We start from the raw sequence: 16,052 nt of genomic DNA on the forward strand, positions 1-16,052 counted from the left end.
ATGGTGGATCACTAAGGGAGTCGTCACGGTGGGGGATCTGCTTATGCACAATGTACCGTGCTCCTATCAACGCCTCCTTACTCGCCATGGACTCCCGGCTACAGAACTTTTCCGGTTCCATCAACTCTCCCATTTTGTCCGTGCTTTCCTTAGACGTTATCCGGATTGTGACCCGACGTTTTATGAACAGCTTGTCCGCCTCCCGCACAAACCTAGAGGCGTGATTTCTAGTTTGTATCGCCACATGCTGGACGTTAAATTCCCGTTACCTCCCCTGTTTACGCAGCGCTGGGAGCTGGATCTGGGGCACTCCCTTGATCCTGCAGAGTGGGGCGAGATCTATGCTAATGTTTGGAAGGTGACGGCGTGTACTCTGGTTCAGGAGAACTGTTATAAAGTCCTCTCACGTTGGCATCTTACACCATCTAGACTTCATCGCATGTTTCCAGCAAACTCGTCTCTCTGTTTTCGCGGTTGTGACGAAGAGGGGACCTTTCTGCACACCTGGTGGACCTGCCCACTGGTCATGTCTCTCTGGTCCCACTTCTTTAATAGCTTGAGTGCAGCCCTTGGAGTTTGCTTGGCCCCGGATCCCTGGACGGCCCTTCTCTGCAGAAGTTATCAGCTGGACACTCTGTCCCCATCGGCCCAACGTTTGATTCTTCGTGTCTGTACGGCGGTTCGCTTGTCCATCGCTAAGGTTTGGAAGTCAGGGGCCCCTACTGTTCCGGCTGTTGACACTAAAATCTGGGACATTATTAAGCTGGAAAAGATTACCGCATATCTGCATGGCACTTCTCACCTTTTCTACCTCACGTGGGAACCGTGGCTGGAGAAATTCGCCCCGTCCACCGCCGTGGCGCCCTGGCTGTGAGAGTTGTCGTGCTTCCTCCCCCTCCCTCCCTCTTCCCTCCTTACCTTCTTCTACCTCTTCTACTTCTTTCTCCCTTGTCTTTCTTCTGCCTTCTTGCTTTCTCTCTTCGGATGTTACCAAGATTCCGTTTTCCTGCTGAGCTTGGCTCTGGTTCCAGCTGCGCCTGGTATACTCTGGGCCTTTTCGTTTTTGTTCGGCCTCGCATACATCACGATACTGTGTTTGGCATCCTATTGCCGTATGATTGTTACAGGAAAGCTTATGTCCTTGTTTACTCACTGATTCTGTGCCCTGATCTGAGTGTTTATGCCATGTTGATGTTTTACTTTTGGCTCTGGCTTTCATGGAACACCTGTTATGTGTTTCTCTTTCTGTTCTTATATCATAAAATACAATAAATTACTTCTTAAAAAAAAATAAAAATTTAATGAAGGCAAACCTCTCTCCTTTGAATATGGGTCTGCTTTCCCCTTTAACCCCATTACTATATTTTGGTAATACTAATACCGGTACTTAAAGTTTAGTGTTTTTTGTCCTGCTCTCCTCGAGGACGTGACAGTCCTTTCCCTGTCACGAGGAACACTTCTGTGAGGCTGAGCCCGCCTCCTTGAGTGTCACCGCACCGCCCAATGGCCGTGCCGCAGCTCTTCATCCCACCCCACAACATGTTTCACACAGTCGCCATGTGGCTGCAGCGTAAGACAGCCGCTGAGCGGCTGCGAGCAAAATTCAAAGCGGCCACTGAGCGGCCGTCACGCAATGTGCCGCCCAATGGCCTTCGTCCCACCCCCACAAAAGGGGACAAGAGCAGCGGCAAGGCCATTGGGCGGCGCGTTGTGTGCACACCAGCCGCTTTAATTTCATTAGTGGCCGGTGGAGGCGGACTGGCGGACGCGCAATGGCCGCTTTGAACTTTCCTCGCAGACGCTCAGCGGCTGTCTTATGCTTAGGCTGCAGCCGCACAGCGTGTTGTGGGTTGGGACGAAGAGCTGTGGCACCATCAGCCCGCCTCCACCGGCCACTGATGAAGTTAAAGCGGTTGGTGTGCACGCAACGCGCCGCCCAATGGCCTTCGTGCCACCCCTTTTGTGGGGTGGGACGAAGAGCAGCGGAAAGGCCATTGGGTGGCGCGTTGTGTGCACACCAGCCGCTTTAATTTCATCAGTGGCCGGTGGAGGCGGACAGGCGGCCGCGCAATGGCCGATTTGAAGCTTGCTCGCAGCCGCTCAGCGGCTGTCTTACGTTGCAGCCGCATGTCTTGTGTATTTACAACACTTACGGCCGCTTTGAATGCTGGCCGACCGGGCGGAGTGGCCCACGGACCAGCCGGCCCACAGGGAAATTTCCCGGTATCCCGGTGGGCCAGTCCGGCCCTGATAAGACAGAAAGTATTTATAAAGCCAAACAAGATAAACTTAAGTTCTTTCAAGTCCAAGAGTACATTGTGTCCTAAAGAAGGTTGTACATTTTAATTGCTTGTGATCACATGACTCTGATTGGTTATTAGTGCTTCTGGTGGGCAATGATGTTCTATGCTGTCATAGTGGGCTTTAAGCATCCTATTTTTATGAGGAGAACCTTATGGAGGAACAAATGGGTGTTTTATGTTTTTTGAGGCTTTCTTGAGTTCATTGGCAAACATTTCTCTTTTTGCTAACACATACACTAGAGGGGTCCTCTATAATAGAATATAAATTATTTGGTTTAGAAGACAAAAGAATTTTCAATATTAGACCATTTGGGTAGAGGGTTAAAAAGAATTGTATACTGAATGACTAAATGTTATAGGACGGAATGAGACATTGACATCCACTGTTCAATGTGACTTTAGCGTAATAATCTATGTCATTAACCGTTGGCTATACTGATCCGTGATCCTACAACTTGTTCCAGACCAATGGAGCAAGTGTCCATTTAGACTTCCAAATTTCATTGTCCTAAATTGTGACCTTCTCTAGAGTCTAATTTCTGAACATGTACAGAGTCAACTATCAAATTCTGTACTTTATGATAATTTAATTACATTTACAGGATAAGAGTAGATTATTTCAAACTAAACTTCTATTGACTATATGTTACATTTAAATATACAAAATGAGAGCAAGAAGGAAAACCACATATATCTGACCAGGTCCAATGCTTTCTCATTAGGTAAGGTCATGCTAGCGGGATCTAACATTTTAAAATGGTTAGTGCACACACAAGACATATGTTTGATAGGAAATCAATACATTTCAGCTACTAAATGATCTCCTTGAACATCTGAACTTTGAGGCTTCGAAGAGTATAACAGATGAAGGCAGGAAAATCCATAACTGTGTAGCAGCATGAGAGGTTCTGAAGAGCAGAATGGACAGACATTATGAGAGAAAACAAGAGGTGAAGACCAGAAAGAGAATATAGGATACAGAAGATATAGAAGGATATAGAAGCTTGGGTTTGGAGACAGGTGGAGTGGACAACCATGCATTGCCCATGGTGCTGTTAATATGTAAGGTGTACAAAATGTCAATATACATTTTTAACTTCTGGCTACATTGTATGATTTTTTTAATTATTCACTAAGAATCAGATGGTTATGTTGCAAATATTTATCCTACAAGGGGAGATATCATGGAAATTATTTTGGACGCCCCTTATTTTTACCATCTAGGTGGACCAAATAGATATGAGCGTCTATGTATTTAAAATGCTATGTCATAGAAGTCTCTGGTGTAGTGGTCAGGCGTCCCAATACTTTTGTCCATATAGTGTAAAAGCATTCAGACACATTTGTTATTTTGGTTTTCTCTCCTTTCCATTTTGTGATACCCAATAAAGGTAACTATAATTATAGAGTGAGATATGGTGTCATATAAAAAAAACCTCAGAAGCCCCTCTGTCAAGGGACCACTGGGAACCTGAACACTTGTGTGATGCTACATGTTCTTCTCTGAGGTGTTAAAGGCTTTTGTGTTATTACATCTTGTTCTGAAACTGTTCTGGCCCACTAGAGGTATCACTAAAGTTTAAGAACTCAGAGATCTGTAAACAAATAGGCTACCAAACTGTTTATAATTACACGGAACTTAAGACTTTCTAAGTCAGTAATGTTCTGAGATATATATACAGTGCATACCGTATAATGCAGGATCTTCAACGTACTATGATTTTACATTACAGATTGTTAAAAATGTAATGGAAAGCTGTGGAGGAAGACTTCTTTATTAAAAATGTTAATTAGAATATGGCAAGATCAATTGTTCCTTTTTCATTTTATACCTTGTTCCAATGTTTTTATAATTCAGTTATTTTTTCCATAAAATGTTATTAGACGTTTCTAAAATGCCAATGGCCTCTGCCACTTTTGGCCATACAATGGAATGTGGTTCCTTGCCCTCTGACACTGAAGGGTTAAGGTACATGGATATAAATACCTAATGCAAAACCTTGAGCTTAATCAGCATTTCAAAGCTTTTTAACCCAGAAATATTGATTTATTTTTTAATAATATTTTATAGTACTCTGTAGCGATTTATAACACTTACATTAAGGAGTAGATGGACTGGGAAAACAGCCAACATAAGCATGATAAAAGATGAAGAGTTGTCAGGAAGAACAGCTTTCAAGGATCAGGTAGAGCCCTCATTTTAAACAAATGTAATAAAAATAAAAGAAATGAGCCAAGATGCTTGCAGCCGTACAGGTTGGAGATAGAGAAATTTAGTAATACAATAAACCTGCTATTCCTTTCATGCATTCTCATGAAGTTAAAAATATTAAGCAAGGTCCTAAACTCGTTATGTGTAATTTAAAATGTCCATTAAATACAGATTGTCCGAATATTTAAGCTTCACAAACCACAGTTTTAAGGCTATTTACCAAGTAAAAAGGCTATGCTTAAGGAATTGCACATTAAAGATGGTCATTCTGTCTGAAGGCTGTTTATTACAGTAGCTTCACACTGTGGGTCTATGCTATTTAACCTCTTCAAGACCGGGACGTACCTGGTACTTCCGGGTCAAAGGTCACCGGCAGACCGGGACGTACCAGGTACGTCATCGATGATACGCGATCCAGCATCGCTGGGATCGCGGCTGCAATTCCGTGCATGTGATCGCTTTGCATTTAAATATTTAAAAAAAAACTGTGGTCTTCAAGGGAAGGGTCCGGAAGGGGTTAAAGGAACAGTCATGGCCCTTTTTAAGTTTTTGGTTCCAGCTCCTGTGGATCTGATGTTGTGAATTCACTTTCTAAAATGCCAATGGCCTCTGCCACTCTTGGCCATACAGTTGAATGTGGCTCATTGCCCTCTGGCACGGAAGGGTTAAGCTACATGGATATAAGTACCTAATACAAAACCGTGAGCTTAATCAGCATTTCCAAGCTTTTTAACCCAGAAATATTGATTTATTTTTTAATAATATTTTATAGTACTTCTTTTAGCGCTTTGTCCGCCCATTTTTTCTGATATAAAGACTCAGACCTTAATCAGTCCTTTGATTCCGTATAGTCATACGCCTACCCTCTGCATGTTTGAATTCTCTCACTGTATTAGTCTCCACAACATCCGCTGCAATGCTGTTCCACCTATCCACCACCCTCTTACTAAAGAAAAATGTCTGCCTCCTCTTCCTTTGCGTTCATGGCTGGCCTCCACAGCTTCATCCAAACCCCTGAAGAATCCCATCATATCCAGGAGGTTCCCAGGCATGGGGTATATAGGATACTCCGTCTGGTTCTGTCTGAAGTGCTGATGCGTTTAGAAAATCGTGTTTTTACTATTTTAACTTGATCCACTGCGACCAAACGATCTGTGTTAAATGAAAACAGAGAACGGCCGAGAGGGTTAAATGTATCTGCCGCAGGGCTTTTTGGATGCCATTCTGATCTTGTATTATTGTAACTGAGTTTGCCCTTACTCTTGTCCTTGACATTTTATTACACCGAGGCAAAGTTATTATCATCTTCACTGAAATTTTAAACAGCTCATATAAAGACAAAACCTTGATCAAGAGAAAGGCTTCACCTCCTGCTCAGCTCACAAGGTAGATTGTTACAACATATTATCGTTTTTCACTACTATTTATAAATGTGCAAAGACTCCTATTTATGAATCTTTACGAAATTCTTCTGTTTGCATTAATTACTTAATTCAATTATTTTAAAACATACAGCGCCTCATCAATTATATTTTAAACTCTACAGTTAAAAATTTTGGATCAAATGTTCTTCGTCTGCATTAGTGGAAACCAAGATGCATAAAGAGGCATTTTAGAGAGAATCATAGTTACATCTAGGTGCGGATATCTGTTTTTTTTGTTAGGGTATCCTGATTATTGGTTCTCGAGAGACATCTTTGTCCAAAACCAATTATTTCAAGGGGTATTTTGAAATTCAGGCACGTTGTGATTTTTTTTTACTCCTATCCGGCTTTGGCAGTGCATGTAGGAAAGAAAATTATTCCAAGGAATCTTTCTACTCATTAGAGTTTATTCAAGATAGACGGAGTTAGCAGGGGAGTTGCAGTTTTAACCAACCAAATAACGTCATTATACAGAAAAGCCTTGGCCTGGGGGGATTAACAGTAGGGCAAAAGTGCCATTTGCCCCAGAGTCCTTGGTGCCTCCAGTTTCCCACTTGGAGCTCAGTTATTTACGTTTCACTACAGGATGGTTATGAAGAAGTATGAAACCATCTTACAGGAACAAAGTGATACATTTGGTTTTTAACCAACCCATTTAAATTGTCTTTTGTTGGCGCTTAATATATAAAGCATAATAGTAGGTTGAGCATAGTAGATTCTTTTATTCTTTCCTCGGATGATTTAATTACCTCAAAATAGCACAAAACGCTTTAGATGTGTTTTAAGTTTCTATGGCAATAACCTATCAGCACCTCCTTTTGTTTCACACGATAATTAAGTGTTTCTGGCAAAAATTATGAAAGGTAACATTTTATACAATTTGATTAAAGAATTATTTCTGGAAAGGGTTTGAGCGCACAGTACTAGTACTGGGAATGATGTTCACAAAGCTGCATTTACCTGCAAAGATCTTAAAATTGTCACAGTAGGTCAAACAGAGAGATAAGTCTGAAGCAGAAAACTGAAGGAGTAGAAGCTGACCAAGAGCTGGGAAAGACTTCAGTCCAGCAAGAACAACCAGGCCGAGCCATCTGACCCTTGTCAAAGATCGGGTTCAATGGGCAATGGAAAGGACTCCGTAGAGACCGTCTGTCATAGGAGTGGGCAAAGCAGGGGTGTCATTGATGGAAGTCCTGGGCATGTCTTTTGATCGAAGAAACAAAATTATTTTCCTTCCATTTTTTACATGAACTCACCAAACAAGACAACCTAAACTTGAAGTCTGGTTCTTATCTGCCGTCACTTTCTATGTTATCCTTTACTTCTTTCCATTTGTCATGTAGTATTTACGAATACCCTTTTCATTATAAGCTCTTACCTTTTATTTAATTACTTTTTTTTAGTTTTAGACATCCTCCAAGCACATATTTTATCTTTCACCATCCCCCTTTACAGCAACCTCTAAATCACTACCTTTCCCCTTTCCGATTTATTTATCTCATTCACTGTACCTCCGCTTTATTAACATATCGCCTTTTTTTACATGGTTTCTTATCTATGGATAAAATAATGTCCCCTCAATTATAACCTCTAATTACATCCCTCTGTTCCCCACTTTCATTAGAACTCCTTATCAGCTGGCTCTTCATTTTTCCTTTTTGCTATTACGTTGCCAGGTTTACTTACTTAATTACTTCATATTTTTATGTTTTGCGAGTAAGTTATTTGAATGAATATACGTATTTATAAGATGTTGGGAAACCAGAAAATGTAATTTAAAGATATTCAGACATGAATATATGAATTTCTGGGGGTACTCCCGTTGTTGGCACTGAAAGAGTTAAATAGAGGGGAAAAAAGAAACTATTTATCCACAGGTTACCTATGATCTCTGGCCATGAAAGGATGGAATAAGTTAATGTGTTTATCCAGCCTGAGGCTAGAATAAATATCCATTCAGCTATTCCAGACATCAGCTGTACCCTGGCTTACAGGAAGAAGGGGGTGGATTTAATGCGGTAAAAGGTCATTTGTGTACAGAGGTTATTTTAGAGGTCAAACAATGACCCACGATGTCACTATAAAGCTACAAAATAAGGTCAAGCATGTGAAGGAGAAAATGATGCATTTGTCAGAGGCGGTTAATGCTTACTATGGTAATGTGGGGCCGAATGTCTTATGTTTATCTCATACTCCCTAAAAAAAATAGAAAAACATAAAAATCAGGATTTTTAACTGAGTTTCCACTTGTGTCTATACTGTGCATGATTTGCTAGATGCTTAATCTCATTGTGTATATATATATATATATATATATATATATATGTTTAATGTTTTCAATAAATTCTCCAACTAAGTGAGCCACCTTCTCATTTGACTTTCTGTGTCATCAATCATGCAGACATCGTAGATGTGATTATTGGCAAGTAAAAAGGGCAGAATGTCTTATGATTTTCTCTAATTAATAGAATTTTGCCCACCATTTTTTATACTTGCAATTCTATGTACGTCCAGAAGGGGGTCATCTACACTAGAATATATACTAATGTAATGATTGGCAGACCCGTTCTTTGCAGTTGGTTAGGTGTAAGGACTGGTAATTGTTGGACATAATTGGCCAGGTAATTGCATCGTCTTGAAGCTTCTGTACCTGTTCATTCTCTTTTTTATTTAGCACATATGTAAAGCCATTGCATTCAAGCAAATGCACTGCATAAACATATAGCTGTTTGTATATTAAACAGCTTGTTGAAGAGTAGTTGACTATTACAGTTTTTCGCTTGAATGCCCCCCCCCAAAAAAGGCTAATAAAGTCTGTAAGAAAAATTTAACTAAAAAAAGAATGGCGATAACAAGGCTGATTAAAAAAAACCCAGCAAACTCCTTTTTCTAATTGGCAAAGGCAGATATAAAAAAATGACAGTTTGACTCTAATGGTCTTTAAAGCATGTAAGTATAGCCTTCGTTTTAACATCTTTGATTGATAAATATCACCTCTTTTTGTCTTGGCGCTAGCAGAGCCAAATGTTTTTATCATAGTTTCTTGTCTCACGCCCACAGAGATTTTTTTTTAATACCCTTCCCTTTCAGTTCTTTGTCTACTTTCAAGTTCAACGTTTGTAGCAATTATGTGCATGTTCCCTACTGATCTTTTATTTAATCTTTCATACTTCACTGAAAACTGAATGCCCTCAAGGAAAAGTTTCCTCCCCTTTTGTGTCTATTTAAAAATAATAAAAAAAAATAGCTTATGATTTAAATTAGCAAATGAAACCATTTTCAAATGAAGAACTGTAACTGATATAAAATATAAAGCTGTGTGCATGAAAGGGATTCATTAAAATATACATGTTTAAAGGATAAATGGGATTTCTATCCCTTTTATATAAATAAAAGATATCTAAAATCCTTGATACCCTAGTGACAACATAGTAAGTAAAGAACATGGAAAGAAAAAACAAAGTTCCTGGTAATGGGCCAAAATTCTATGTTTCTGTCTTAGCAGCCAGGAAATACCTTCTCCATCTCAAAGACAACTTGTCTTCTCTCGTGAATATTTCTCTCCTCTCTATCACGACCCTAACTTCCTTCTCAAATCAATGACATGTTCACTTTTTCCATCCATTCCCAACAATAACTTTGTTGCTCTTTTTTAGTTTTTGTTTGCCATCAATGTTCTGACTTTTCCACTCCCATGCCTTTCCTTGGAAAATCTCTAAATGAGCTGACCCTGAGAAATATTAGTCACTTAATAGTCCTGCAACAAAAACTCTATTGCAGCAACGTGCTCGTGGTTGGAACCAAATGGTTCTAATACGCCCCTTACAAAAAATGAGGCTCAGATATCAAAATCAAATTGAAAAATAATGATGATGATGATAAACAAGCAAAGCATAAATGCATGAAAAGGAGTAGGGGGTGATACCAATAAACAATATCCACCTGCTTCCCACAGAACACCTATGGAACTAACTAACCTGTTTTATGGGACTCTTAACCCCAAGCCACTCATTTGCAAGGGATATCAGAAATGTGTTGCTACCATCAGTCAACATGAGAAGCAAATCGTGGCCACGACTAGGCGGCAGGAGATGTAAATGCAGTGAAAATTATAACTGCACGTCTAAAGTTTTCTAATCCTTTAATGCAGTGTCTGGCACTCTATGAATAATATGACACCTGCGTACATAGTTTGATGAAGGAATGTGCCAGACAAAGGTTAAGGTATCTGTAAAGGTTTATAATCCAACATGCTGCCTTAGCTTAGATAGAGCTCCATCATGTTCTAAGAGATACATATTTCTGATCGTTGGCATCACTATGGCAGCTTAGTGTTTGAATATTAAGAGAGGAGAACGTCTCATTTCTGTTGAATGATATTGATACACCAGATTCCAGACCAAGTTATGCTTCTTAAGCACAACAGATTTAGAAAGTATACACAAACTCATGCAAGACTACTTTTAGAAAGTACTCTAACATTTTTGTTACAGAAGTGGCGGAACCACAGGGGTCGCAGCGGTCGCAATTGTCTGTGTGTGAGCATGGTGTGTAAGTGTGTGAGCGTATTTGTGTAAGTGTGTGAGCATGTATGTGTAAGTGCAGTGAGATGAAGTGTGTGTTAGAATGTGTTATTGAGTATAAGGGTCTGTAATTGGTGTAAGTGTGTTTACATATGTGTGTCAGAGTGTATGTTGGAAGACAAGTCCCTGGGGCAAATGCCACAGACAAGTTGTTTGGGGCAATGATGGCACATACCAGCTGTTTGGGGCAAAGATGGCACAGATAAGATTTTTGGAGGCTCTGACAAGCTGAGGGCAAAGATGGCACAGACTGGCTGTTTGTGAGTTAGAATGCCACTCAAGCTGTTTGGGGTAGAGGTGGTGGTCACAAGCTGTGGGCAAAGGTGGCACTGTGGCACGTGTTACTTGGTGAAGTTGAGGAGGCCCTGGGGCAATTTTTCCACCAGGGCCCTGTGCTTTGTGTAATCAAATGTTCCCAGCAGTAATAACGGAAGAGGCAAGATTTTACTTGATTAAATAATTATTTATGTGAAGAGTTTGGGCATTTAATAGTGCTAGGAATTATGTTTCGAATTATAGTGTTAAAGTCAGTAGATTAGATGGAACGGCACCTTGAAAAAAAAAACCCACTCCCATTAAATATTAGGTGGTAATTAAAAAAAAAACCAGAGCAATTTGTTCTTTAAATAGAAAAAAAAAGGTAAAATGTAAGAATAAAGGTAAATTCTAAAATGCTGTTTTAAATATTATGACCTGTCCAGGTTTGACACAAATATAACCTAAATACACCGCGTACAGATAACAAAAGTCAGTCCGCGCTCAGTTTATCCCCGGGCCAAATTCAGTAGCATTTGGCTTGAGCTGCCACAAGCTGCTTCGTATCATAAATGCCGTTAGCCCTGACCTGGAGGAATCACTCTGTCTTTGGGAAAGAGATGATTAAATCATTATGCCGGATCAATCCTGGGCAGAATACCAGCTGCTACATACACATCTCAGCATGAACACCAATTTCAGGTCCTTTCAGCCTCTGGAGATAGCCGAGTCTCCTTAAATGAGAGACTGGTTCTTCTCCGGGCACATTTATTACATTTGGGTTGTGTACTACAGTTTAACCCATGTCCTGCCACAGAAGCAGTAAAGTATAATTCTATTTAATGTTATATCCAATGGTTTTTGTTTAAAATACATATGAATATGAGACAGGTGACAGATAAAGCAATATATAATGGTCACCCAATGAACTAGAAAACTATACATCCCAAGAGTCCTTCTTTGGGAATCAAATTCCTGCACCTCTGTCCTCCCCTGGTGTTCCTCATTGAATGTATCAAAGTATTCTAGAGCCCTCAATATTGTGTATATAAACGGCAAACGTGTTTATAAAGTAAAGTGTATAGAAAATGAATTTTTGAAATACCTTATTTACATAAACAGTAATCAATAGATCTCAAAGTCAATTAAAAGCCCTGCTCATTATCCCTACCATTATCCCTACCCTACCAGTGCCCCTCTTTTGCCGTTTTAAATGTTGGGAAATATTCTTACAGTAAAACCCTAGGTGGATAAAGCAGACGTTTATCATGTAATACTGAAAGTGAGCCAGTGAACAGCCTTTACTAAGCACGTCGGCATCTTTAACAACACATTTTCCTCCTAACCTTCTGTTTCTTTAGGTCCAACTTGTTACGTCCTGATGGAATATGATGTGCGATAAGAATCATTAAATAATATTTAGTATTTTATCACGAGTAATCATTCAAATATTATTTAATATTAATCAAATAAACGATTGTTCTCTCCTGTGGACAAACACAGACGGAGAGGATCAGCACGGAACACTAATACTTTATAGCCATAATTCGATGTACTCGCACTCAATTAAGTCTCAGACTGATTTATCTCGGTTTTGAAATGGTTCTGTTTGTATTTCCTGCCTAGGAACAGCACCCTGGTGATTCAGCACTGAATGCAGACACAAAGTAAGTCAGAGAACTTAAAGGTCAGCCCAGGTCATTATTTTCACATACTTTGGAATAATGAGAGCATCGCATGTCAGCCAGAGGAGAACAAAATGTCACATTCTCCAGAGAAAGGTCAGCTGTGGTCAGAGGTCACGTGGAGAAGGCCAGGAAACGACCTCGCGGGTCAGACATAGAGCACAAAGAAAGGTCAGCAAATGCCAGGGAAAGCATCCAGCTGCTAGGGAGATGAAACAAGCGAGGCACCTTTTTTGTTGACACTTTTTAAGGTGCCAACTTTAAGACACTCAACCCTCGGGTTTAATAAACATGTATCAAGGAGTGGCTAGACTGTTAACCCTTTAAATCTTAAGTGTGTTGCGTTTATGCTTTTTTTAAGTCATAAGGAAATCCACAGAACATAAAAACAAGTGAGGAATGCATTAGGTTACATATAGTTACACAGTAATCTTATACGTAGTATTAAGATTTAGTACAGATGTTTTTATGTAAAGTTAGGAATATCTTCCAAACGTCCTTATTTAGGAAATATATTCCCTCTTTGGGACCAAGTTCCCTGGTCCCTCTTCTTTTTGTTTTCTAGAAGTTCGGAATGTTTTGTATCACCGTGTTCTGCAGATTAAAGGTTATAATAATGTGCATAAAAACCATCCATGGGAGTCAATGCGGAAATGTTGCATTGTTGCTTGCTTCTGGGGTGGCTGGAGAAAAAAAGATGAGTTAGAAACTTGGTCACGTGAAGCATTCAATGTGTCACATCATGATCACAATTCCTATGTAAAACTTTTTACACAACTCTATTCTAAAGAGTCTGGATTTCACTGTCCACACTAAATATGAATGTGTAATACGCATGTTTCTATTATTTATTGCCTTCTATTACTTATATAATGTCTTAGAGTAATAATGGCTGTAAAGTCTTGTGTCCAATAACACCAATATATCCCACCATTTCACTGTTAGACACAGCCGTCCAGTTACCTGACTTATCAGTCACCTATACGCAAGCAAAACCCAGACACTTTTATCACATAAGTCTTGTTATTCACATATATATATTAACCCAGCCTTTTTTTCTGTGTCCTCGCTATGTTATTGAAGCTTAGACCTTGAACATAATTTTATCCATATTTTGTTTTTGACTGGTTCCTGTGTGTATCCACAATCCAGTTTCCTGCCTCTTGTATTAGTTATCAGCCCTGGACTACACTTAACCTTGTCCTCCCAGTTCCGTTACTCTTTCCCTGATTACCCTCTCTTTTTTGTTCTTATTTTATTTTTCCGACCTCACGAAATTCTGATTTCCGCTAGAATTTGTATCCACCGGCTGAGCTTGACTTTTGGATCTTTAGCAGCCATTTAATTGGTTACGCTTACGCTGAAAAGATCAAGCGTATACACCTGATAATTTGTTATTTCTAAATGGAAATAAAGTTACCTGAGCCGAGGCTAATATCAAAGATGTCAACTTCAATATGTTCGTATTTGATCAAAATATAGCGGATAGATTTACAAAGGTGGAATCTTTGTAATGTGTTAAAATATGCATTGCGTTTGAAATAAAGTAGCTTTGGGTGCACAGTTTGAAAAATGGTCTTAGCCAGCAATGGAATAGTCGTGGTCATTTACATTGGTTGTTATGGCGATAAGGCCAAATTTAGTACTAGAATGATTTTTCACACATTATGTTATGTATACATTTTTATAAATCACATAAATATGCCGTCTCTGGTTCTACTTTGCTGGCCCAGACTGACCAACCACTTACTATGTCTCCCTGCCAGACCCAGCTAAGCCAGGCTCCGGAAACTTCCGCCAGGGGTTGTCTTCAGAGCCTCTCCTTGCCCTGGAAGCACAGGGGAACTTCATCCAGCACTCATGCAGTCTTTTATTAAGACTTTCTCTTACTTTCATGTATTCACAAAACATATTAATGTGTAATTATTAGACGTGTGCATTTGGATTTGTAAGAAAAATTAGAATTTTAATGAATTTTTGCAAAAGGGCGGCTTCTCTGCGCATCCTTCGTCTCTGATTGGAAGAAGTCTCATCTTGTGACAACAACAGCACTCGATGCAATGCAACATTGAGATATAATAAATATATGGAAATATGGAATCTATATAGTACAGAAATATGAAATCGAACTTCCACAATGGTACAATGCACACACTTTTACAGCGCTTTGTTTTTGCACAAATTGCACTTTGCTGAAAGAATCGATTTACAGTAGATTTAGATATAAATCGAGAAAAAAAAACATTAGTTGTGCAGTTTGTTTTGACGGAAGATTGGATAGTTGTAGAGAGGCAAGGTTTCCCTTGCATCATGTTCTCTATAGACTTGCCACAATGTGCCAAGCAGCGCAGCCCAAGCTGCTAACATAACAACGTTCTGCAATCACAAGATCTCGGTCAATTGCACAAACAGTTAATATTTTCAACGCCAACTATATTTGCAGTGCATTCAAGGTCTCGGAAATAAAGGACTCTTTTTTTTTTTCTAGAACTGATACCCATTGCCAAGTCATCAGTAGCAAATTGTTTCAATTTCTTTCTTACATTTGCTATAAACACAGACAGCTTTCATTTGTATAGTAATAGGAATTATTATTTTTTGTATAGTAAAAACACATGATTTGGCCAGGAACCAAAGTTATACATTTTCATAGCCAAGATATACAAGTAGAAACCTGATTTATAGTATTGTTACACGCATTGACAATACGTTATTATTACTTTATTTTATAAATATGTACTGTGAAAATGTTCACAGATTTTGTCATCTCAGCAAGGGTCTTCATTGGTGATAAATTAAATAATCCACAGATCTCTTGTGTAGTTTTATTACAAATAATACAAGTATTATTCATTTAGAATGTTTAAAATAAACCTACAAACAAATAAAAACCTGGCTTTCACCAAAACACTAACTTCACAAATGACACTCTCAGAGTAATCAACGTGCCTTAAAATAAAGGTTTTCCTGTAAGCTACCAATAGAGGAAAATCTCTAAACTTCACCTGCTTTGACCTTCGGATCACATTTTTCCCACATTTAGGTAATCCAACCCCAGTTAGGTCTGGATCGCATTCATTGCACGACCTGATTATTTTGTAGGATTCTGGGTACTAAGTACATGACCTTCGTACTGATGATAGGTGAAATAATTTATGAGGACAATAAATTGATTGACACAAAAAATTGATTATAAAGGCTGCAACATTTTATTAAACACTGCAACATGTTTTATTGTTCGAGAAGACATTTTCTTAAAACATTGATACCAAATAAATAACATCAGCAACAAACTGTTTTCACCCAACAAATGCCTTACATTTTCAATAAAACCTCTTTCTTGTTCTTCGATCAGTGTCCCACAAAATACCCCCAACCATACCCATACACTAAGCACAGTGGTTCGGGAATACCTCATACTATGGGTAATTCGTAGTAGTACATATGAAAATCCACCTTCTCGGATCAAGGTTGCCCTCACCCCAGGAGGAATAACCCTTTTCAAGAGAGGAGCCAACTGCCAAAGGGCTTGACCTCCTTAAGTGTGCAACACCTCCCCCCCACCCACAGCGCTCTCCAAAGCTTCACCA

General features: G+C 39.3%; 1 protein-coding gene across 1 annotated transcript in view; it reads left to right on the top strand.

Moving 5' to 3' along the window:
• Positions 1-1,557: 1,557 nt before the first annotated feature.
• Positions 1,558-16,052, top strand: part of LOC149285323 (ubiquitin carboxyl-terminal hydrolase 25-like) — a gene marked incomplete at its 3' end in the record, with an annotated part of 90,398 nt that continues 75,903 nt past the window's right edge. Inside the window, exon 1 of the mRNA XM_089495539.1 lies at positions 1,558-1,687. Coding sequence (XP_089351665.1) covers positions 1,558-1,687 — 130 coding nt within the window. The remainder of the gene's footprint in view (positions 1,688-16,052) is intronic.

This window comes from Sceloporus occidentalis, unplaced genomic scaffold (assembly GCF_023333645.1).
Source record: "Sceloporus occidentalis isolate IW3139 unplaced genomic scaffold, rSceOcc1.0.p SCAF_81, whole genome shotgun sequence".
Taxonomy (NCBI): Eukaryota; Metazoa; Chordata; class Lepidosauria; order Squamata; family Phrynosomatidae; genus Sceloporus; species Sceloporus occidentalis.